The 25,364-nt window shown below is 41.5% G+C and overlaps 2 protein-coding genes across 11 annotated transcripts in view; one reads left to right on the forward strand and one right to left on the reverse strand.

The window, feature by feature from the left end:
- Nucleotides 1-143: 143 nt before the first annotated feature.
- On the reverse strand, nt 144-10,286 carry marchf7 (membrane-associated ring finger (C3HC4) 7). 4 transcript variants are annotated; one of them, XM_073464070.1, is made up of 11 exons: nt 10,045-10,286; nt 8,059-8,251; nt 6,578-6,724; nt 6,255-6,426; nt 4,569-4,757; nt 3,281-4,460; nt 1,871-2,040; nt 1,679-1,782; nt 1,321-1,425; nt 1,007-1,055; nt 144-846 (listed from the first exon to the last, which is right to left on the reverse strand). In XM_073464070.1, exons 2-11 carry the CDS (start codon nt 8,242-8,244, stop codon nt 755-757), a joined length of 2,394 nt encoding a protein of 797 aa, XP_073320171.1. In that variant the 5' UTR covers nt 8,245-8,251; nt 10,045-10,286; the 3' UTR covers nt 144-754. The 4 variants fall into 4 exon arrangements, with proteins under 4 accessions (XP_073320171.1, XP_073320172.1, XP_073320168.1 ...); XM_073464071.1 differs by lacking the exon at nt 10,045-10,286 and adding an exon at nt 9,385-9,677; XM_073464067.1 differs by lacking the exon at nt 1,007-1,055 and having other exon boundaries at nt 323-846; nt 10,045-10,134.
- Nucleotides 10,287-23,575: 13,289 nt separating this feature from the next.
- baz2ba (bromodomain adjacent to zinc finger domain, 2Ba) overlaps nt 23,576-25,364 on the forward strand; it is a 70,337-nt gene continuing 68,548 nt past the window's right edge. For 5 of the 7 annotated variants that reach the window (XM_073464997.1, XM_073465000.1, XM_073465003.1 and 2 more), the window contains exon 1: nt 23,577-23,775. The gene's annotated coding sequence lies outside the window, so the exon portion shown is untranslated. Of the gene's footprint in view, nt 23,776-25,364 lie in introns of all 7 variants that reach the window. The other 2 variants (XM_073465001.1, XM_073465002.1) reach the window with 2 other exon arrangements.

The following is a 25,364-nucleotide window of genomic DNA, read 5'->3' on the forward strand; positions in this document are numbered from 1 at the left end:
TAGATTTTCAGTTTTTCATCTAAATTATAACTGGATGACGTATAGATGACGTGTAAGGATGCTTGTCAGCTATATTGTGCCTTGCATCAACAATTGCATGATGAAGTAGTAAGTATGATAGTAAATAAAGACTGAACAGAAAAGACAGTTAGCATATTCAATCTTTATTCCCAAAACGAAAAGCATGAAACTAGATTTGTACATACATAAAGCAAACACTGAAACTAAGAGGAAGAAAATCAACAATGGGGTAAGATCTTATTTTTTTTTAAACATTCTCAGAGGAAAACCGACAACAAAAGGAATAACCACCACTTTTTACATCCTCTCCGAAAAGTGTCGTCCTTACCTTCACAACTTAAGTACAAATCAACACTTGTCACTGTTGCCCTTCTATGCTTTTTCAATTTCTGCCGTTTCATTTTAAAGCACTTGTGGTATAACAGTTAAAAAGACTTGCATTTTCATTTTTATTATAATTGAATAAAGTGCACTCTCAGAAACAGAAATACGGTGGTGTCAACCAAAATATTTTACGCACTAGTTCATCTCAAGTTTGCATAACTTCAAAAGCCACCTGTGACAAAGGCGAGACGCGTTCTGTGCACTCGGCGTTTCTCACTGCCGTTGCATTTTAGATGAATATAATGTCGAAGCATGTGCTAAAACTGGGTGAGCTACCATATGGCATGGAGTAGCCCTGCAACTCTGACCCACTTCTTCTTTTAACCCTCGTTCCCCCACTTTCACGTGATCAGTACTCCTCTTCAAGATCGTCGTCCAGGTCGGAAAACTCAATCGACGGTCTGTTGTCTCGAATCTCCTCGTCACTTTCGCCGTGGGGTACTGCAATCCAGAGACATCAAGTCAAATTCCGTGGCCACGTTATTAATATGACAAGAATATACACAAGTGAGCGACCTGCAGATGAATGTGATGTACAGAAACATGAGGCTGGCCTTTCAATAAATACACAAGCACAGGAGGGAAGGTGTGAGCAACGTACTTTCAAGATTGTCCATGTGTTCATGAAGAATTCTCACCAGGTTGAATAACTGGGTGAGAAAGGAAAGAAGTTTCTCTTTTCAAGATTTCTATTCTACAATTCAACATTTAAACATTTTCAGTTGTGTAAATCAGTATCGACTCGGAGCCTTTGTCGTTCAATGTGTGCAGAAATGAGTTACGCACCGACTAGAAATAAAAATATCAGTCGGCCAGTGTTAAGAAAGACCAATGTATAATCAATCGTCATACAGAATTAGCACTGTGGGTAAATCTAGTGTGTGTCTGTGAATGTGTGCATGTTTGTGTTCTCACCCCAGCTGCATCGACCGCTCCCAGAACATCAGAGAACCTCTGCTCACAGAAATGCAGCAGCACCACCAGATAGAGACCGCTGCTGATGAACTCATCATATTCTGACTGTGAGGCAAAAATAAAGATCTTTAACCCAACGGTTTTTATCCAGAGCACACGCACTATGGTTGACAAAATGAAAGACAAGCCGACATAAAGCACGTCAGGAAACCAAGAAGAGCCTCCAGAATAGTTTCAATGCTGCTTGACAGATTATTAAAGTCTCTAGAACTCGATATTTGCTCATTTAGTGTTTGGCTGATGAACCGTAGATGTTCAACTGCCTGGAGATCTGAATGTTGATATAATGGTGACTCACCTGCACGTGTGTCCTGTACAACTCCTGAATGTCAAAGTTATCTATGTTCAAACGCAGCTTCTCTTTGCAGAGTTCACATGTTGTGATGCCCTCGAGATTTGTGCCTAAAAGAACAGGGAAAAAACCCATGAGTTGTTTGAAAAAGATGTAGTTTTGGTGAAAGCTGAAGCCAAGCAAGAGGTTTATATTTACCTGAGCCGATTTTGGAGCGAAGCCACCTCTTGATGCAATCCTGGTGGACGTATTGCAGACTGCCTGTACAGCGGCACGGCTGAATCAGGGGGTTGGATGCAGATTCCTCCCCCATCTGGCAGATTCTGCACAGGTCGCCTTCTTCCTCGTCAGAATCCTCCAGCAACAGTCTAAAGCAGGACAGGAGGATAATTCAGTTCCACTGGAGATGCAACACTTAGTTTTTACATCATTTCATACATAAAAAGTTCAGTGGTTAAATTATATTCTATGTAAAAGTTTTCAGCCTTAGAGAGAAGGAGATACAATGACTATACAGTTAGTCTTTGTAGGTTCAGTACTCATGTGCCATTCTGTTTTGACTAACTATAGAATTTAGACTTATCATCTGAAGATCATCTGAACAGATTTGATGTTCAGTAGCTGCAAAGTGGACATGCAGCACGTTTGTCAGTCAAGTTTAACATGAGCTAAGTCAACTGAGGCTGTATGTCAGAGACAAAATAGTCATGTATATTTTAAGACCAACCTGCAACTTAATGTAAGATGATAGTTGAGAAATCTTAGAGCAGTAGGTTGTTAAGAAAAGGTTATAAAGCATTTCATTGTCAGATAAAATTAAATTACAGTATGTTTGTTGTAAAAACAGTATACCCTGGTAAAAACTGATGCTTGTAATAATAAGTAATAATGATTCATAATAAGTAAAAGTAATAAAAATAGCAAGAAGTTCAATTTCAACAATGGATAACACAAAAAAAACAAACACCATCTATACATTGCCACAGATCCAGAACAGTTTGTGATGAAGTGAGCTGAACTAAACAGCAACAGCCCCAGAACGTCAGGCTTTCTAATAAATGTCACACATGACACCTCTAATGACTCATTTCCACTGCATGGTACGGCTCGGCTCAGCTGAACTCGACTCGTTTGGAGCCGTTCTAACTCGGTTTTCCATTGGCGAAAGTTGTGGGAAGTACCTGGTCCTTTCTTTGGTTTCACCTCGGTCGAGGTTCTTAAATTAATAATTTAAAAAAAGTCACTTGCATGACGAGGACATGCTGCACACCAACTGCAACACCATCTTCTATTGTTGGTGATGTGGCAGCAGTTTCACCTGACGTCGCTATGACGATCACCTAAGAATCCTGCCTACTTTGAAGGGGTATACGAGTCATACGATGCAGTGGAAAGATGGCACAACTGAGCCGAGATAACAACATGCTAAATGAGGTTAAAGACATCTAAGACGAACAGGATCACTGTACTAAAAATACAAAATAAATTGATATTCATGTTATCCAACTCATACTTAGACGGCAATCAAACATTGTTTATTAAGCACCAGTTTTCTAAGTGGACAAGAAGTAATGAATGCATATAATGTGGGAGATGAAAATCCATTACCTCTCCTTGATCTTGCGCAGCTTCTCTTGATCCCTACTGGAAACGGGCTTCTCCCTCTGTTCGTCCAGCTGGCTCTCCACACCGCTCAATGGACCCCTAGAAACCGAGATGTTTTCATACACTCCGACTCTGCGGCGTGGCGAAAACCCAACCGAGGCATCTTCCAGTTCAGGTAATGCTTCATCCTCGAGTCTGCAGGTATGACCTGCACCAAAGGCCTCTAAACCAACTGCTCCATCCTCTTTCTCCTCCTCGTCCTCATCCTCTTCGTCCTCCTCGTCATCGTCATCATCCTGTGACGCTTTATGCTCTAGGTTATCCCACCTTCTCAGCAAATGCTGCGGGCGACTGTAGCCTTCTTCTAAGCCTGCGGCTGACTGTGCGCTCTCGTCTCTCACGTGTCTTCGAAGGCGAGAGAGGAGGGGAGGGCAGCGGCCACGGAGGGAGGAGGAGAGCCAGGAGGAGCTGCTTCCTCCTGCACTGCTTGTGTTATTAGTGCTGCCAACGCCAGGCTCTCTCCACAATGATGGTCTGGACTGAGCCGGGCCACTACAGTAGCCATCGCTGTTGTTTTCCCTGATAGGGGCGAGGTCTGCTCTACGATTCCTCAGGCCACTCAAGGTCGCCTCCGACCCTCCAGTGCCAGGCTCCGCGCTCGGCATCCTGGTTCCCTCGTCACTGTCCACAGACTCTCCGCCAGTTGACGGACTGTCGTCGTCAAGGGAGCGAACGCTGGAAGATCCACTAGAGGAGTCCTGGCTAGAGCGCCGTGAAAAGAGACGGGACAGGAAGTGACGAGTGGAGCGACGGCCTTCTGGCTCTCCACCTTCAGGGATCAGCCTCGTAGGGAGCGTGGCCTCTGACACGGCCAGAGGAGTGGTAGACCAGGAAGTGCGGGAGGAGTAAGAGCTGTTGATATTTGTGGATGATTCAGGGTTTCTGGATTGTTCCTGAGATGAGCGGAGGCTGGATGAGCCATTCAAGAAACGTGATGCCGTTCTGTTGCTGAAGTCACGCGCCAGAGGAGGAGACCGGTGGGAGGTGGAAGATGAGAGGTGGCGATTTAGGGAGCTTTCTCTGGCAGTGGAGGCGTAAGAGGAGGAGGAGAAGGAGGGAGTGTAGGCAGTCTCTTTAGGCCGAGCTCCCTGTGCATATGTGGAGGTCACCCTGTCTGTTTGATCTGAAATGAGAGAAGAGCAGTTTGTGTTATATTGGATTATACATATATGCGATACCTTTAAAACAGACTGTGTACTCTGTGTATGTTTATTTCATAAAGTATGCCTACACAACGAGGAAGCCAATCCAGGAGTCCTCATCCTTCCTTCCCCCAAACCTGAGAGACTTGGCTCAGTTTTCGTCTCCAGCTCTCTCCTGGATGACAGCGGCTTTGTGGAGGAGGACGACGACGACCGTGAGAGTAAACGGCGCGAGCTCCACGATGAATCATACGTGTCATTTTGTTTTTCACCTGTACCTGTTCAGACAAGAGAAGACAAACTGTTTTGAGGTTTGCTGGGATCTCTTTCCAAATCAGCTTCATATTGAAGGAAATTATCAGAAATTGACTTGACATCTCAATCAGGCACATTAAGAGCTATTTTACATTTTTAAATCTAAGCCAAGAAAATGTTTTTTTTTTCAGTTTACTCATTAATAATTTATTTTATGCCCAGACATTTTAGCAGTAAGGATCTATGTCTGGTGACTGCAGGTTGAAATCGTGATGAATTGCAACTAAATCTACAGCTGACAGAGGCCTTCTCCTGACAACCTGCTCCTAAGTTACAGCACGATAAACATCTAGAGCCGGTTGCAAGTTTGAACTTAGCCGAACTGTAACAGAAGTGTTTCCAAGTAAAGATTCATGCATCACTGAATCAAAACCGGTTGCACCACACAAAGCAGAAGAGATTACCTATTACTCAGTATTTGCACACACACTAAGTGCCAGGTGTGACGGTTACGTAGCCAACTGAATCAAATGACAAAGCTTTCGTTAGCTTAGCTATAACCTGTTTGAAAGAGAGGTAATGGGATGGTCCTGACATTTGATTAGGATGTTATTTTTGTACACTCAAGTTTTTATAATTATATTTTTCAATGTCAACATGACATACCTCAGATGACAAAGCTTTATTCGAACAAATAACAGCGGCATAATCACAGATTTCCCTTTCGATCTAAACTCCCTGAATCCTACAACTGAAACAAACATTCATATCTACGTTTACATGGGATCAGTGAAGTTTAAAGTATCGTTTGGCCTCTCACAACTATTCATTTTTGGGAGATCTATCACACATTGTGTAATGCCGCTGTGACTTCCTGTTTGCACATATTTGATTCAGCACTTCGGAATTTCGATTCGATTCGATCATTAATAACATAAAAAAAGAGCTGCATGTGTTTCCATTGGAAAACTGTTTTAACCACTGACTTGATCAATGCTTGATGCACAATCAGAGTAGGCTACACTAAGAGTTAACAGAGTAGGAGGAGTAAACACCAAGTTACTTGAATGAGGAACTAGATAACATAAAAGTTTTTAACTATTCAACAACCGGCCCAACAAAATCCAACCCATATTAAGATACTGTTACCCCCTGTAATGAAGTCAAATCAGACTCAGTGACACGCTTCAAAATGCTCAGTATTTTCTGTGTATTTACTATGAATGATTATAACCACTCAGTGTAATTTGATCTTCTACTGCTAATGAGCCAATAAAACGTTAAAAAGGAGCAGCCGCCTGATTTCAGAGACGCCCTCCACTGCAGGCACATTGACTGAAATGAGGAAATGCAATGTGCAGCTCAAGCCAGGCGGTTGGGGTGCGCTCTGGACAAACTGTATCAGTGTGAATTAACATGTCAGATCTTTACATCCACAACAGCACAAGACAAGACACAGGTTGCAAAACTGGGGACGTGTTCCTTCTTATGACCTCCGCAAGTCATATGATATTTTGTACCTCTGCCACTGCTAAGCCCATTACTGGAATAGGTGGATCCTGTAACTGAGGTGCTGGGCGTTCTTGAGTACAGTCCTCTGTTGCTGTATGACAGTTTGGCCCTTTTAGTATCGCCATCATCAGTGGCGTTCAACAGAACTGAGCGCATCCCCAACCTCCCCTCAGAATCAGTCTGGGGAAATGAAGGCAGACATACAAAAATACATTTCAGTGATATCATTCAGAAATATTCCTCTAACCTCTACCCTGAAATGTTTTACAAAACACATTTTACCAGGCTGTATTTTGCCTGTTATAAACACATGACAGTACAACTCTAGTACCAGTTTGCTCCTGCTGCTGAGAGAGGATTCAGCCCACGGGCGGTCATAAGATCTGCTGGAGGATGTCAGAGAAGAAGGCAACTTCCAGCTGGTGGAGTGACTGTCAGAGCTGGTGTAATCTCTGGATGACCTCAGGAGACGAGAATTCTGCAGGAGGGGAAGAAGGTAAAACATAGAGTTAGTTAGTACTCATGTCTGGCCAAATATGGCATACAAAGATAAGTTACTCTTCCTGTCTGTTCCCGTCACTAGTGGTACTGTGGAGCAACGGTCGCACGCTTATTTCGATGGCTGTAAGAAACTTAGAAACACACAGAAAAGAGCAGAGAAGAAGAAAACTGCCAGCTAATATTAACATGGAACGTACGCAACAGGTTCAAAAGACTGGCTCTGGAAGCGTTTTATGAGGATGGACATGCGTTCAACGAGTTAATGTGTTCTGGTGAGAAAAAGTGAATGTAAACATAACTTTGTTTGCAAGAAAACCACCCAGGATTCCTTTAATGGACTGTAACTGTAGGAAACTAACTAACAAAAACATTTATGCACACAGATTTCCTTTACCTTGTAAACAACACATAGTTTGTGTTCATGTGACTAATGCTGAAATCAAACCATGCTGTTTGTTACTGTGCTGCATCTGTGTTCAGACCTGCCAAGGAACCACAGATGATCTGATATCATCTGGTACGGTGCATCAACTGGTGACGTTTAAAATAAATTAAATAAATAAACCAGCATAGATTTGTCTTTAAACTCCTACTATTTCAAGAGGACAGCTTAAACTGCTCCTCATACCCATAACAAATGAAATCGTCATATTTGAGTGGCATGTTGTTGCACCTAGCTCACGACTCTTCTGGAAAGAAACGATCAGCCAGGCCAACAGTAACACTATCTTTCGAGACGGGCTTTGACGAGCAGCGGGACTAAAATACACACAACGTGTGCCAAGGAATCTAGGCTGCCCTATAAAAAGACCTCCAAAGTGTCTGCTGTTGCACTACTGATAAATGTAGTTAGCTACTGTACCGTGCTCCTGAGGGAAGCTGTAAGAAAAGAGCTCACTTGCATGCTCCCTCTCTGGGATTCACTAGAAAGGCAGATAAGTAATAGCGACACGGATACAGTCGGATGATGTTCACCAAGCAAGACCAGCTGTTGCTTATGTTGCTCTGTTTTATCCGACTTAAAGCAACATTATTCCACCTGACAGCATGACTTTTGTATACCAGGCTGCATTAGATTAAATTAGTGTTCATCCATGACAGCTTAAAAATCAAGCATGTTAGGTGAAGCAACATAAACAGGACAACAACACTGATACAACAAAACAAGGGAGTGTTGTAGTCCAGTTGAATAAGATACGCTGTGGACAAATGTACAGAGGGGATTGTGCACCGTGTATTAAATGACAATGCATGGTTCCTAGCCTTTAGCGGGCCTTTAGTGGGCCTTAGAGGGCTGTGCCGTCAGCGTACCTGTTGTTCCAAGTCTGCCTTGTAAGCTGACGACGCCCTCGGGAAGCGGTCATTATTCAGCGATGTCTCCCTACTGTACAACCTGCTGGAGCCCAGAGACGAGGAGGAGACCGCTGGACTGGACGTGTAGGATGACCTCGAGCTGGGCAGACAAAAAGGAAGTCTGCGAGACCTGGAGTCCATCATGGATTGCCTGTGGTGATAGGAGGATGACAAATCCAAAAATATTAAAGCACGACGGTTGAGATGTGCCGACAGGAAGCAGGAAGATGTTGCTCACGAACGCATCAATGCAGCACAGACTTCTGAAAGTGTCGCAACCGCTGAGCACAGCAAGTAATGAGGCTCGCAGGGCCGGCGTATCTGAGATGTTGACACAGCACACGTGACAGTGTGTCTGTAAACATCAAAACTTGCCACCATGCTGCTCTTCGGACTCGGTATCAGAGTCACGATGCCTATCTTGGGGACTTTGAACTCTGTCACATGAATATGACACTTCAAACGAGCAGCAGCACTCCGAGTTGCGTGTTCAAGCAAACAAGTTGCTCTCCGACAGTTATGAGACCATGAGTTCATTTATTATTAAGATGCATTACTAAATCCAACACACGCTACAGATCAAGTAAATTGTTATCTTCTCTTACGTGCTATTGATGTATGAGCTGAAAGCCAACCTAAAAGGAGGACTTGAGAGTTTCAGACAGGGTAGTAGAGTATGAGTTACTCCCTGACAGTGATATGGATCCATGGACTTTAGCTACAGCACCTGTGGTAAAAGATAACTCAGGAAGCAGCAGCCTGTCAGAGGGACATTTTAATCCACATCACAGCACTTTTAACAGTTAAACCACCTGCAACAGAACTAGGGCTGACCGATGAGGCTTTTTCAGGAGTGATACAGATTATTAGAAATCGAGGAGACCAATATTTACCCATTTGCAGTAAAAATGCAGTCTCTGTGTCAAAATGTAGTTACTACAGATATTTGGGAAATCTGAAAGAAATGCAGTCTAACAAACAAACATCCTTCCTTCATAAAGTTTGTCATGTCTTCATGTGTTGTGGTTTGTGGTGTTTGTAATGTTTAGTCCACACCAGTTAGGTTAATAATGAGGGCAATGCAATTCAACAGCACTACAAACCACAGTCTTCTTAATGACCTATGAAAAGGCCTCCAATTAAAATGAACATAATGATTTATTGGAGAGCTGTTTGATTATTACATTGACTACCTTAAGAAATACCAGCTGACCACAAGCCCTGCAGCAATCACCATTAATTAACACGTTTAGCTAAGCAGAGACAGTTTGGTTGAATACTTACACCAAAAAACTTGTGTTTTCAAGGTGAAACAACACTGTCTTGCCTGCCTGCTTGCCTTGTCCTCGATCTGATCCCTTTTGCTGATTGATAATTTACGAGCCGTCTCCTTTCCACTGCTAAATCGCAATTAAGGTTATAAACGTTAGCTAGCTAGCTACGTAGCTGGCGTTAGCTAACTGACGAGCGTTGGACAACATTTAGCCAGCGTTAGCATTAAAACCACCCGAGTGTTATTTCCGTTAAAGTTTCCTTGTCGAAACTTCCCCTTACTGTTGTTTTGCTCAAGGCATCTGATCGCGTTAGCAACAAAACAACGCTAACTTAGCTGTTGGCTACTAGCACGCACACAACGTTTAGCGTGTTTAGCATCTGGAAAGTATCTGTCCGTAAACATAAACGGTCTCCTCGGTGGTTGTTTGGACATGCTGCAGTTCACATGATGTGTTCTGACGGGACCTTTAGCTACTGCGGTTGACAACCTCGTTAGCTACAAGCTAGCTGGTTAGCATGACGTTAAGAAGTCCTGGAATGTTGCGTTAACTACCCAGCGGAGCTAGCTTAAACATTAGCCGAGGCTCGTTTGAGACAACAAGCTTCAGCGACAAGTGGCAGTTCACTCGATGAATCACAACGCGGCGCACCGTCAGCACACACCCTCACCTTTGAGCTGCCTTGCTTCAGTAGCACAACAGGAACGATGGCGTCCGTATTGACTGCTGTTGACACACAAGGTCAGCTGATTCACAGTGACCCGGAGGGAGTGGTTTACAAGATTGCTCTCAGGTGGTTCGTTCTCCTCGTGCACACGGTCCGTCCACGTTTCTGTGAGTAGATGTTCAGATGTGACATCAGTGCACCTCGAGAAGAACCGACACTTTAACGGTACCGAGGTAATTAAACCTGAAACCTCACAACGACTGATGAATATATAAGGAGAGTCGAACAGCGCCCCCGTGTGGTTCAGATAAGAAGGTCAGATTTGTTGCTTAAAAATACCACTGTAAGATTTATAATTAGTGATGCATTAAAGGGGCACTGTGTAGTTTATTTACAATATTAATGAGGTAATAACACAAAACTCAGAAATATATATTTTTCCATAACTGAATAAACAAGCTGTTCCCAGAGGAAACTAAGGTCCCCAGAACACTGTTGGGTGGCAGGGTCCGCCACATATAAACAGAGTAAAACGGTATGTGTTGTCCTTTAATCAGTCAATGAAGATCTTTCTCTTCTGATTAAAATGTCTTCCCCAGAACTACATAGTGCAACTGGGGCTAATGTTAGTCACTCTATAGACTGGTGGGTAGCTGAGTCATTAGTAACCCCTCATGGTGTTTTATTAAAGTCTGTGCTGAACTTCGAAAAAAAGCATTTCAAGGTTAACTCCCCCTATTTTACACATCAAACTGTGTGACGTATGTGCAGAAATGTACTTTCTCAAAACATGAGCGATATATATGGTGCTTCAGACTTCCTTTGTTACTTCTGTTTCCATGTTAAGTTTCAGTATTTAAAAACGGGTATCTACTAAATGAAGAGCGCCGTGTACAGCTGCGAAATAGTCTCACCACTAAATTATTTTTAGTCCCTGCAAAAACACGAGCAAACACATTTTACTGACTTTTTAAAAATATGCGAGGCGAAACAAGTATGAATGAAAACAGCAACTATAGAGTTTATGAAGATTCACAGAATCTGTAGGATGAAGTAAAAAAGACACGACAGCGTTATGAGTATCTGTCTTTCAAGTACAATATCTCATACACACCGCTCATTGGATTTTGACAAAACTGGGGCATGTGGTGCATCTTGTGTGCATCGTGGCATTCTGACATTTTCAAAATGACTGCCCTAAGGGAGACACTGTAAATACAAGTCAAAATTAATAAGCAAAAACCTCGCTTACGGCTACTTACACGCTTTTCAGCAGCGCTCGGCAAATGCCAAATACTGAACAAATGTTTTTCTGTGAGAGTCATGAAAATAGAAAACACCTCTGATAATTTAGCGACAGCGGATGTGAGGCAGAGAGATGAACTGTTGGGACTTTTTCTTCCATAGATTGTTTTTAATGAAAATTGTTTGCCTTAAAGTCTGTGGATTATCCAGAGTAAATTTGTTTCTGAAAAAAGGTTTTGAGCCGCACAAAATAACTTTCATCCATTTCTAGGGTGGAGGCAGAAATCTCAGAGATGGACGTCTCAGATCCTTCGTAAATTAAAACTAAACTGTGAGCAATCTTATGTACGACCATGGACATAAGAGAAAAACTTATCCTTATCCTAACAGCAGCATTCCCACATATTACAGCTGAACAGTCATGATTATTGTAAATAAGTCTGCGCATCAGTCTTTATTAAATCAATACATTAATAATTGATTATGTATATTAGATGACAGTCTAAGTTAGCCAGTGTGATTTTTGTTTTTGTAGTATTTAATTAATTGTATTTTTCCTGTCCAAGACAGTGTCTGCTGGTAATGTTTTCACCTTGTGAGTCTGTGTGTGTGTGTGTGTGTGTGTGTGTGTGTGTGTGTGTCATCTTGGCAAAATGTGGCCCTGGACACACCTTGAAAACTACAGAGTAGCGGTTCTTGGTACTTTGCCAAATGATAAACCTGTAAAGTCTGTCTGTCTGTCTATCTGTCTGTCTGTCAGCATGATATCACCCAGCCGTTAAAGAGGCAGTTACATAACTATACAGGTGTGTAGTTGAGATTAAAAATGACGGCTAAATACAAAGATGGGTGTGGACCGAGCAGTGGGGTGGAATTAGGGGTTGGCGCGCCTCACTTTACGCCCCTGCCCCACATCTGTGGTCCAGTGTTGAGCACTTTGCCAGATGTTTATTTGTCTGTCTGCAGGCAGATTTTTGTTGACATGATAATGTCACAACCATGCAAGATGCAGACACGTCACTTAACGTATGTATTACTCATGTTTTATTGGCTATATGTGAGCGGATTGTAACGTGAGGTGAACAATTAGACCTTCCTGTCTCTCAGCTGCCAACACAAGCCTGTGGATGATTTATTTAAGTTGTTGAATGCTGCTGGACTGTGGATTTCTTTGTGAAGGACTCGGGTCAGATTTTCTGCGACAGTCCAAAGGATGTGACTTAATGCGCATTGTCCAGTACCTCGTCTCAGTGCCTCGTCTCTGCTCCACTTACAGAGAGCAACAGAAGCTAACGGTAGTTTAGAAATGTGATCTGCTAACATGAACTAATGACCGGCGTCCAGCACAACACAGACGTTCCACAGAGCCCCTTTAAATAGTGATATGTGTTGGTGAAGTGGTGATAGACACACTGTAGAAAGGGAGAAAGTTGACAAATAAAAATATAATTTGAACATTATATTCCTTTCTGCCCCTAAATCCTACATATTGGATCTTTAAGTGGTGTCACGTATCCTGAGGGGCAGAGAAGGAGGTCAGTAAGGTTGTCGTCAGTGTCTTCTCTCATTTAAAGCTTGCACTTACAGACAGACCTTGTCGGTTGCCTCAAACTATAGTGAAAGATAATGGTATCCCAGATAAAAATGATGATCCAAAAAAAGAAAGGGGACATTTAGTGTCTTTATCTAAAATATACACAAAACATTACATCTAACGGCCACTGATTAAACTCACAAATTGTAGGCAGATCTCTGAAGAACCACTGACCTTTAATTGTGGTTTGGAGTAGGTGTTGTTGATGATGATGATCGCTCTTTGCTCGAAAAATAATCAGAAACTGGGTCATGTGCAACAAAGGTAATCTACACACTCGCACACACACACACACACACACACACACACACACACACACACACACACACACAGACAGTGTGTACACAGTAATGTCCAGGGCTGACGTCATTATTTATGAAAGCCAGAGGAAGCTATTAGCCACTCGGGGGCGCTGTAGTTCACACTTTTTCCCCCTCCACATCCTCGGAGGAAGCTATTGAGCTGCACCATTATTTGCATGCCAGAACTTAGTGTTTGTTTAGTCAGGGAGGCAATTAAAGCCAATTTCAACAGGTTTAATTAAATTGATTTGAATAATTGCTTTGAAAAGGCATTGTAGATCCCGTCATCACAGTAAATCCAGGATTAGCAGCATTCATTTGATTTGCATACTTTAACTCACATCTAATTTAGTAGACCCTAGGAAGCACTGATCAAAGATAAGTCTAAACACATACTTTCTATTCATTTTCTTTTCAACGTTGCATATATTATAGATGTTTTTTTTTCTTTCTGTTATCACTGAGAAAAAAAAAATCATTTACCATCTAAATCTGTAACACACTGATATCATGTTAAGTGTGTGGGGGGTCCGTGAAAGGTCAGTTCGGAGCGGAGAGGGAGCACTGTTGCACAGCAGATGCATAATAATGGGAAGGTCAACAAGACACTCATCATGCTTGGGGAAAAAATGTAGCACTTAAAAGGCCCGGTGATCCATTATAAGTCGCATGTATACAACGGTGAACAGTGATCAAACCAAGTGTAAATCTCCTCAAGGCTAACAGAACAAGAGGTGAAGGAGAAACAGAGAGTGAAAGGGGATAAATATAGGAGGGCGGGGCTGCAGATTAATTGCTGACAAAAAGGACGCCTGACCTAGACAAATGAGGAAGTGCAAGGTCTGGTGAGTTGGGGAGGAGGATGCTCAGCCCAATTGCGGGTCTGTAGGCCAATGCCACTCACAAACCCCCCGTCCTCCGTCCTCCTTCAGACACATGATTTTGCACACTGCTGCGACGTAAAGAAAGACTACAAGCTCTCCTCCCCCAGTGCTGCTGATAGGACGATAATGGAGCATTCCTTGGAGCTGTTTCTCATTCATGCTAGCTGTGACAAGGGAAGAGCATGTTTTTTTTCCTCACTGGGGGCAGCTTACTCTTGCAGCTAAGATCACGGGCATGTAACCTGAGATTTGCGCACAATGCCCTCCTCTTACTTGAATCCTCTTATTTATGTGTTGAGGATATGAGACACATACCTGCCTGTCTCTCTGAGCTGTTGTTTTTTGTTTTTCAGCTGTTCAGGATGGCACGGTGCAAAGTTTCTAGAATAGTTTGTAAAATAAATATGAATAATTAGTGCAAGTTTTGGACTTTTTATCCCAATCGAATGGCTTAAAAATCAGAAAATATAGCTGTAAGGATGTGGAGATGTTGATGTTTACACTTTGCTCATGAAATTCACTTTAACTCAAGCCCTAAGACACAGAATAACTACAAGAATGTCTGGATTTGTCCAGCACTGTGTAATCACAAAGGAATGTCCTGAGACATTTCTGCTTTTCCTCTACAAGACCCCTCTTTTCCCACGGCTCGTCCAGGTCTTGAGAATCTGTTTCCTCTCTCTGTCTCTCCCTCCCTCTGTCTTTCCCTTCCTCCCTCTCTCTCTCTCTCGCGCGCGCTCTGTTTGTGGAGACGCATGAATACCACAAAAGGCTGGTTTATAGGAGAACGACAATACAAGCTCAGTGTCTTCAAGGGCACAGAGAGCAAGAGTCTTCTGAGAAACCTCTAGGAAGGAGCATCCAGGCTCAGTTGGGAGTTATTTCCGGCGAAAGTCAAACAGAAGATTCATGGAAACAAACAGGCAACACAGCTGAGTTGAGTGAACTTACTAAGCACATATTGTCGTCCCGTGGGACTTTCCTGTGTTGTGTTGCTCTCAGAAACCTTCTCACCAGCAGATGAATTTACTTTAACATTCATAAATTGGGCAGAACAACAAACCGTGGGCTAAATGTGGCCAAAGATTTACGCTTTACGGAGTTCACTTGTTTGCTTACAGTGCAATATTTCTGTAGGTGACAGACAATGCTTAAATATTTTTATGATGGGGAAGTCTTTGTCCACTTGATGAAGATATTAGGGTGTATTTGAAGTGTGTATGGGCCTGCTTCAAACACACTTTTAGAGACACATGAACCGTAACAATGGCTAAAAAGCAAGGCCACATGTGTTAACACTTTAGGTCACATGTTTGAGGGGCACCATCTAAAAATGCTTGTGAGTTATTTGCGGACATTCTTCTCTCGCCATAGGTTCGCTCTGTTGCAATCAGCGAGTACAAACACGTTTGATTTGAATTCACAGATGAAATAAAAGAAATCACACGACTGATTCTTGACAGAGAAGGCGCCCATTTTTCAATTAGTGTCATTTAGCAGAGCAGTGTTTTACCCCACACGACCACTAAAAGGCTTTTCCGAGGATTCAGAGGACATTTGTTGGTCTTAATGTTCCCCAGACACAAAGTGACATCTGCCTCGCTCCCTGCATGCCTGCTGCTCTTTGTTCAGAAGAGCACTGAGGGGAGAGCACATTGAAGGCAGAGATGATGTCACCATTGTGATCATTACTGTGCTGTGTGGTGCCCTATTTTTGACCAGGCGTCACTGAGGGCAGGCCAGCATGTCTGCCTGCACACTGCCAGGAGGAACAGTGGCCTGCCAGTATTAATTAACACGGGGCCTGTTTTCATCAGTCCTAAAATCGTCTTAAGACCACCCCCGCAGGCCCACCTAAGTCTGTGCTCAGATGCTCCTCAACAAATAGATCATTTGAGCAATCTGACAATGTGGTTTCAGCCTCGTGGTCCGGACTCTTTTGTTTTAGTTTCATTGATTAAGCACTGTAATAACTGATGTGTTCGGTCTTTTTTAGTACATCTTAGTTAAACACGGACCTAAATCTACTCTACATACATTCAGCCACACGTTATTTATTGTTACTCAGTAGCTGTTTTAACACTCCAGTTCAGTGTGAACATGTCTGCTGAATAATTTATTTGCCCATCAAGTAATTAATAGAGACTGTTAATTATTTCATTAAAACAAATACACACAGTCACACTTATATAAATAGACATGTTTATATGTTTTTTAAATTAATAATAGTTTGCTTCAGGGAATATACGTGTATTTAGTTTAAAACCTGCTAATTAAAAGGCCAAAGGGTGAATTTGTATATAGAGAGTAATATCATTGTAAATTAGATCATTATTACACACCAAACCTGCGTTTCATTTTCATTTCCAGGAGGTGATGTTCTCTTTGACACCACTGTACTTTAAGGGTTCATTTAACAGCCATTATTCATAATGAAACTTTAAAACATGCAGGTGTGGCAGTCTGACTGACAGATGTTATCTTCAGTATCTGACATCTTTGTCACTCGCAGCACGAAGACAACATCTTCTATATTTGTCTCTAAGTTTTCATATAGTTGAAGTTCCCTGTGCACCTGTCTTACAGAAAGAATCCACTCCCAGAAGGACTTAAGCAGTTAAAAGGTCGGTAAAAATGCACTCCCTGATTTTGTTATTGTGACCAACAACACCCGTAAATTCTCAGAATTCCTCCCAGCTCGCTGTTGATGTTCTGAGTTTCAAAACATCAACAGTGAGCTGAAGGAAAGCCGGGGATTTGAATGTGCTGTTGGGCGCCATAAGGAGGTGTATATCTTTAAACACAAAGTTGTTTTTCGGATTGAAGCAGTGGAAAACGTTCAGCGATCAGGCTCGGAGGTAAATGTCAGCTCACAATGCAGATAAACCAAGCTGTTATCACTCTGAGGGATTAAGGATTGTCTTACAGAGAAAAATGTATTCAAAATGAACTCAAAATTATCTGTTTGATCTGGAAATAAGTCATTAATATTTCTCAATTTGCTTTTTCTGACTGTCTAACATTACCATGTGGAACAGTTTTTGTCAGGATTTCTTATCAAGCAATCCATTTTGGTGCAAAACAGGAACAGGAACTTGGATTTCTTAATCCAACACCAGTAACAACCTTACTGTCCAAAACATTTTCTCTCATTTCATGCATTTGCTGATTAAAAAGAGTAGCGATGCTGGCCAGCATTATGCAACGTTATATCTGCAGCGGGGGTCTTTTTTCATACATTTTATAATAGCTCTTAGGGGTTTATGCACAGTTCAAACACACCTCTAGAATGAATATGAAAGCTTGTTCAATAGATGGATTTCTGATGGCCTTGACGCACTCTCTCTGAAAATAGCTCATGTGGTAAACGTGGACATTTTTTCTCCACATTCAAATGAGACTTTAAGGTCTATAATTAGTCCATAAGTAGCATTTTGATATCTTAGCATCAAATTTACCTTGGATTTGTTTTTATGTTGCTGGGAAACAAATATCTATGAGAATCAACATGGCGGACAAACCAGAGCCTAATTGAAATACACATATGCTCTCAAAGGTTTTTTATTTATGGCGTCCACATCGAGATGCACACAGGTACTTTATGTTAAGTAAGCTATGCTTCACATGTGGTCACGTGTGGCCGTTGAAACCACTCGTATTTCAGGCAGCTCTTACCATTATTTATGTATGTGGCAACAATGATATTTTTTCTTATATAAGAGCGGAACATTATCTTGACTGTCATTCAAATCGAATGAAACAATCTCATGTAGTTCTCACTCAGCCTTTCAGATGCACAATTTAATTTAACTATCCTTTTAATGTCGTCAAAAAAAGTCATTCCTACACACAAACACTTTACTCTTGATTTTTTTTTTAATTTTATGTAATTAAATTTCAAAATAAAATGTTCTCAAAATAAGAGAGGTTCCTTTCTTCATAAATACTCGTTGATTGCTTCAATGGAAAAGGAACTGATACGTTTCACAATTTTAAAAAAAGTGAGCAGTTTCAACATGACTCTGGCTAACTGTTCTTTTTCATATTAGATGATTCACTTAGTTGCCTGGAGTTGTTGCATAATGAGGCCCGATGTCCCTTCAATAAAGGTGCCAAATTCTCACTCGTATGTGTTTGTTGTGTCCCTAAAAAAAGTCGGTGTTCACACTAAATGCCAGTCGTGTAACACAAAGCACATCTAATTTGAGATTAGTTACGAATTCCACTTTCAGCACACTGCAGTGTAAGTAGCAGTATTCCTTTTCAATGCTTTGATCCATATTTTCAGGATACTCTCTGCCAAATCAAACTTGTCAAAGTCATCGCTTAAAAAAGAAGAAGAAAGATTTCCGTCTGCAGAGACCGAACACTGTTAAGTCTCTAATGACTGATTTTGCCAACAATGATGTCTGTCAATATGAGTTGAGAGCCTCCTGTGGATAAGCATTTGAGTGGAATCCCATAAAAGGTAGCTTACCTTTGCATTACAAATCACTAGTGAGTGACTTAAGAGAAGCAGGCCTGGTCTCCGTGGAATTACAATAATGTTTCTTATTTTACGGGTAATGACCATGCGTTATTCAAGTAATGTGAGTGTATTTATGTATAATAGACCATGTAAACTAAAAGAAAAATAAAACAAACTGACTGGTGTTATACCTGCACTTTAGTATTGTCTAATATCATGCTTTTTATGTGGGTCAGAGAGGAGAGAAGAAACCGGAAAAACCTCTGTAATGATGATAGAAAGAGTACATATATATCAAAGTATACTTCATTGTCAGAGATATGTGCTGGCTACAGTGGACAGAAATCAAAGCTAGTTATATGCAAACTATGATAAAGTAAAGCACTGAAGCTTGAAATTCAACTGTGAAAGTCATTTCCCGTGAAAAATCCCCTCAGCTTCATGTGTCTCAAAATGCAGAATAAGAGAAATGGTATAGTCACAGGATATAAGTAATGTCAGTTTGTGTGTTTTTTTCTTCCTCTTTCTAGTATTGGCTTTATAAGTAAGGAAAATTTCACGCCACTTTATTTTAAATTGATTAAATTATAAGTAAGTAACTGTAGTTAGCTGTATTTAACAGCAGGGTTCCTCCAGGGTGATATTCAGGACTTGCAGGAAAATACTAGGTCGATTACCTGTGCTTAAACCCCTGCACTTAGGCACAGATTTAGCAAATGGAAAATGTGCTGACATTTTGTGCGGCGTGTGTACACACTGACGTGGGTAAGAGATGTGTTTTTATTTGATTCAAGGTCATTTGGCTTTGCTCAGGTTGGGGTGACATTTGCTTGTGATCTAATTCTTCACGGAGAGATGCATCACTGTGGGGCTGGGACTTGTTTCTCCACTTTCCTGGCACCAATGACTCCTCATTCCCAGAAAAGGAACATGCTAATGCTCTCTCACTCTCTCTCCCTCTGTCTCTGTCTCTCTCTCTATCGGTCACACACTTACAACATGTGCACACAGACTGCATCTGCTCATTGAATGACAGTGTGAATGTACCTCATCAACGAATGAGTCACTCTACTACTCTGCTATTATAATGATTTCTCCCTTCTGTGTATTACATCATGCAACAGAGTGTTCTGCTCAGCTACATTCACCACAGTAAACAGCCTCCGAGTGCACTCATTTAGACCGTGCAGGGGTTTATTAGTCAACCTCGCATGGAAAACATTATTCGGTCGATCTTCCAAATCACTTTTTATCTAGTTAAATTTGTACCGAAAATGTTTTCACAAGCTGGCAGTTGATCATGAGGCTTAAAACATTTGTGTCACAAAAACACTCAACGTAACATCCCTGAACCTGCTTCCTGTAGATGTCCCCGGGGTTAAAGGTCAAGGATTAATGCATATGTCACTGTCAGATGGATTCTCATATACCATTAGGCGCAGTTCGGCTTTCAGAATATTTGTGATTGGGTCTGCACACTTGAGACCATTACATTTATTGCAAACCTTTTTCAGAAAGAGATGGTCGGATAGCAATCAATAACCGCGTTCATCTGGCATAATTGCTGAATTTCATGTCAGCGAGAGAATATGAGGGCTACTTGAGGCACACCGATATTCTACATATAGCAGCCGCAAATTGGTCCCTTGTGCTTTAATCACACAGGCAGTTCAAATCATTGACTTTGCAAATCATTACATCTCACAAGGCATTGTGTTCAGGACTACTGATGTATTGAAGGGATGCAACAAAGAGAAGATACTACATGCATGGGAAGAATAATTAGAGTCCAGTTGCAGGGTTTTTACAGTAATCCAAAACAAAAGATTAAATTAAACTCAACATTTATGGCAGCGCAAGACGTCAGAGGCAGAGACGAACAATAGAGCTCGTCTCATTCTAAACAGCAGAACATTGTCTTAATTCAGTTTATTGAGAGTGTTTATTTAATAGTTATTATGTAGGACACAACAATAAGTGAGGACTAATTCAATTGCATAAAAAAGGCATCCTTAGGCCACTTTTCTTGTATGCGAACACTATTTTAAGCTCCATTTATGGTGTTCAAATTAAACATCTCGGAGTTGCTGGAAGCTTCTTGTGTTAATGGAATCCCACACAGCGGATTGTGTTGGGGAGGAGAGCAGATGAATCTGTATTCCCTGAATGTGTCTGGGCGAAAATCAATAAATGCAAGCACAGCTCCTCGCTTCTGACGGCTGTCCCTGTCTTTGCATGGTGGACTAATAGAAAAATAATAATTAAATCCAAATCACCAGATTAATTTGTTTTCCATCAGTCTCAGGAGAGATCTTCTTTTTTTCCTGTTTCTTTAGTGGCTCATTATACTTTCTAATCAAGAAAAAAAAGTCCCTCTTTTAGACAGACATGCTGTCTCCCTTCCCCCTTCTCTTCCCTGTGGTGTGCTTTCTCGCATTGCAGTCATTGTGCTGGCACTTATTATGTTACAAATGACCGAGGTACGGCAGGCATTCTCAGTGTGCATGCAAAGAGGGCCCACCCTTCTATGCTGCTAGTGCCTTCTCCTAATGACGATGCTCAGAGTGCCCCCGACGCCTCCCCATGCAGCCCTCTCCCCCATTTCCCGCCCCCATGTGCTCTCTTTAATGAAGATTCTCCAATGCAATTAAAAATCCTTGCTTCTTGCTGCTACTGTATGACAAACAGAGCCACTGTCATTCCTCATGGCCTGTCATTCCTGCTACAAGAGGCGGAGGAGATGGAGAAATACACCAGGGTGCCAGTGGCTAGAGAGACAGATATAGAGGATTGTGTATATGTGTGTGTATGTGTGTGTGTTTGTGTGTGTGGGTGTCGTGCGTGTTTGAAGAAGAGCAAAACCCCCTCATCTCAACAGGTAATGGAAAGGGGCAGAGAAGAAAATCAATGGCCAAAGAACATGGAGAGCGAGCTTATAAAATGGCTTTGACTGCACGCCACAAGCTGAATAAGGGGTTTCTGTGTCCATCCTCTAAAACTCGGGTGATCATGAATGTTTTATCAAACCCCCACCCCGCCACTAACACCGCCACTGCCACCTTTCCTTTTTTCATTTATTTTTACGCATGAAAATGACTGACTTCTGAGCAACATCGTTGCAATTCTTGCAATAGCATCAAAAAATGTTCCGGTGACACTTTTGGATGTTGTGACATAACAGCAGAGAGACACAGAGCGAGCGAGAGAGAGAAGAAAAGCAAGGATACATTTATGGTCATTTATAATGTTTATGAAGCATTAATATGAATGTGCCTGTAAAGCAACACTCCATCAAGCTGCTAACAATGAGTTCATTGTTTGCGTGTGATTTATGAGGTGTCTATAAACTAACAGTGAACAGTTTGTTAATCCGCTATAATACCTGTTAAAATGGATACAAGCAGGGCTGATGTGACATGCAGAGAGACACACCAGTTGGCTCAGGCTCTGTGACCCATCCTCATCCCCGTCATGGGTGGGGCATATAAGAACAGTTGCCCACTCCATCTGCAAAAAAAAAAAAAAAAAAAAAAAACTCCCCTACACCCCTCCACCCCCTTGTTGTTTTCCAGTTGAATGAAATAATCTTCCTCCGTCTGGAAACCCAGTCTGGGTCAGAGGGCCTGCGTTCAGCCTGTTGCTTATTGTGTGTTCAGAAGAGGAGGTAAAGCATACAATTAGGCACAGATGGCTGTCTTTGCCAGGCAATGTATTGATCCTATCCCGAGGAAGATCTGTCCCATTTCTGTTTTTGTTTCAGCAAACGCCTTCTAATTTAGAGACTGTGTGGAACCGATTTGTATTTGTTTGATCACGTATCATCTTCTGAGGGTTGATCATTTGGTCAGTTAACAGTGAGACAAGAGGAATTTTAGATAGATAGATAGATAGATAGATAGATAGATAGATAGATAGATAGATAGATAGATAGAAAGAAAATAAAGATACATTTGAAACTCATTAAAGGGGCAAACTCATAATTTTAATATGAGGTAATAATACAAACTCAAACTCAGAAATATTTATTTTTCCATAACTGAATAAACAAGATGTTCTCAGAGGAAGATAAAGTCCCCAGAACACCGTTTGAAGCTAGAAAGGTGGCAGGGTCCGCCACATATAAGCAAAGTAAAACAGTATGGAATTGTGTTGTCCTTTAAGATCAGTTTGTTTATTCAGTCATGACAACAAAAAGAGTTTATTCATTTAATCAGTCAATGGAGATCTTTCTCTTCTCATTAAAATGTCTTCCCCAAAGCTACATGGTGTACCTTTAATGTGTGTATTATAATGTTACATTTATTTAAAACTGATTTAATCACTTTAGACAAACATCAGCTGAGCCCTTACAATAATCAATTAGTAGATTGACAGAAAATGTATCAATAACTATTTTGATTTAATCGTTTAAGTCATTTAAGAAGTAAAAATGTCAAATGTTCTCAGTTCTGAGCTGTAGTAATAATGTGCACAACTTGTTTTATATAGCACTTTTCAAAAATAAAAATCAAGTGTTTTTGTCTGAAATATGAAGAGGACTGTGCAACTTTTCTTTCCTCTGTGACCTGCAAAATCTTTGCACTCACGTATAATTTGATGTATTTTACTTAAAACTGCCTTTTAAAGCAAAAAGAGAAAAAAAAAATCACCATGATAATAATTAATCAAACTGATCAAAGTTGAATAAAAGTTGTGACTTTTATAAGAGAAATCATAAATTAATGTTGTTTTTTTTATGCAGCCCGATTTGCTTATTGTGTTATTTGTTTACACCGGTGGCTGATAATCGTCATAGGTCCGTGTGGTGTAAAGATGCCACAAAAACAAACAGCAGTGAATAAAGTTACCGCTACATCTCTGCAGGAGCTGTGAAGCTAATGACAATGTCGCATTTAAAGTAATAACGGTCAATGACTATATCCTTCCTTTACTACAGCCGCTGCACAAATAATAAGTTTTCTTTGTGTGGCAGTAGTGAGCTGACGTCAGGTCGGTTCCTTGAAGTGGAGCTGAATAAACCTTGAGAAGAGTCTCCTTCAATCTGCTGTTAGTAACTAACACACACACTCACACACCGAGACTCAATTACTGCCCAATTCCCTTCTTTATCATTCGTCCCCGACCTCTTTCATAACCAAAACCGACCAAGGAAAAAAAGAGGCGAGAAGAAGACCAAGCCGAAGTGTTAGTTGAACTAAAAACCCACGTTGGAAATAAGTAAAGTGTCGAAACTAAAAAAAGGTAAGTGTTTTATTTCACTGACGCTGTTTTGCCTTCACATCACAGAACAAGCGGCGAGCTGCGTAGAGCTGGCTCCGTTTCTAGTTTCTTAGCTTCTTTTCCCCCTCAGCTTGGGTTAAACTGGTTTATAGATAGTTTCTTGTTGGCTGTTACGCTGTAATTCATTCAGTGTGTGTCTTCCGTAGCGGTACATTTGCTCAAATCCGTAAAGTTTTTTCTTCTTTAATGTAAAAAAGACGAAGTGTTTTTTCTTCCTCCTCTGTTCTGAGTGGTGACCTGATAGTGGGAATCGTCTTTGTGTCCCTCTCTCCCTTTTTCTCTCTCGCACCGTTCACTCGGGCTGTTGTATTTGATAACTTGTCTTATCGCGGAGAAATCTAACTTTTTATCGGTTAATAGTGTTGTCTGCTTTGCTTTTGTGAATCGTGTGGACGTGCTGAGCTCGGTTTTGGGTGCGTATTTTGGTTGCTGGATGTTGAAACCGTCAACACGTACAAGGGGGGTAACTACGAGGCACTGGACTGCCGCTGGTCCGTCCGTTAAAAGAAACCCATCCAGTTTAATAGTCCCTCGACGCGAAAATAAAACAATTAGCGACAAATACACAAATATCCCCTTCGGTTCGGATTAACTTTGACGTATAATATTCATTTCTTTTCCCCACAGCGGGTCAAGAGTTTGAGCTTTTCGTGTTGCTAGTCATACTGCTGGCCAGCACTGCCTTGCCTGCCGGGGAGCTGCTATCGCGGTCGCTTCCTCAAACCGAGAGGCATGCAGGCAAGCTAGCAGCCGCTTGGCCGAGTTGTTGAAATTTATCCCTTTGTGTATATTACAATATCCTCCATTTTTTCTGCCCCGTCCAAAACAACAAGCCTCTCGCCATCTTGGTTATTTTAAAATTCGCCCCCCTCCCTCAAAGTCCCCCTACCTTTCCCCCCCCCCACCACCACCACCTCTTGTGTCTCTCTCTCTCAACACACACACAAACACACGGGCTACTTTAAAAGGAAATGGATCCACGTTTTTTTTTTTTCTTTCGCAAGTTTTTACCAAAGTTTTTTAAGACTTAAACGAGACAGCGGATCGCGCACTGCCTGTGGTTTCAGGATGGAAATGAACGTGGTTAACAGATTGTCAGAGATGGTTTGAAGCCAATTTTTATCTCCGAGAGAGGACAGTTTGTGTTTGTGCCCGAGACGTTTGCTTTAAAAAGCAGATATAAAGTGACGTAGTGTTATATGTCGGGATGCTGCTTTTTTTTTTTTGGAGAGGCAGGTGGACTGTGGTGTTTTTGTACAGCCACAATTAAATAAAAGTATTCGTGCTATTTTGAACCTAGTGTGTTGTTAAATGTGATTTCTAAGTTTACTCAGACCATGCGGGCATGAATGAATAAACGAAGGAAGGAAGGAAGGAGGGAAGGAAGGGAGGAAAGAAGGAAGGAAGGATATTAATTACCAAGAAACCTATTAAGGGAAGAAGAAGAATCGAAATGAAACTTAACTGGATGCAACTGCCAAATAACAGTGATTAGACCTCCTTTGAATTACACAGGTGTTTGAAATAATTATGTGATTAAAAAGGTGTCT

Source organism: Pagrus major, chromosome 4, assembly GCF_040436345.1.
Source record: "Pagrus major chromosome 4, Pma_NU_1.0".
NCBI lineage: Eukaryota > Metazoa > Chordata > Actinopteri > Spariformes > Sparidae > Pagrus > Pagrus major.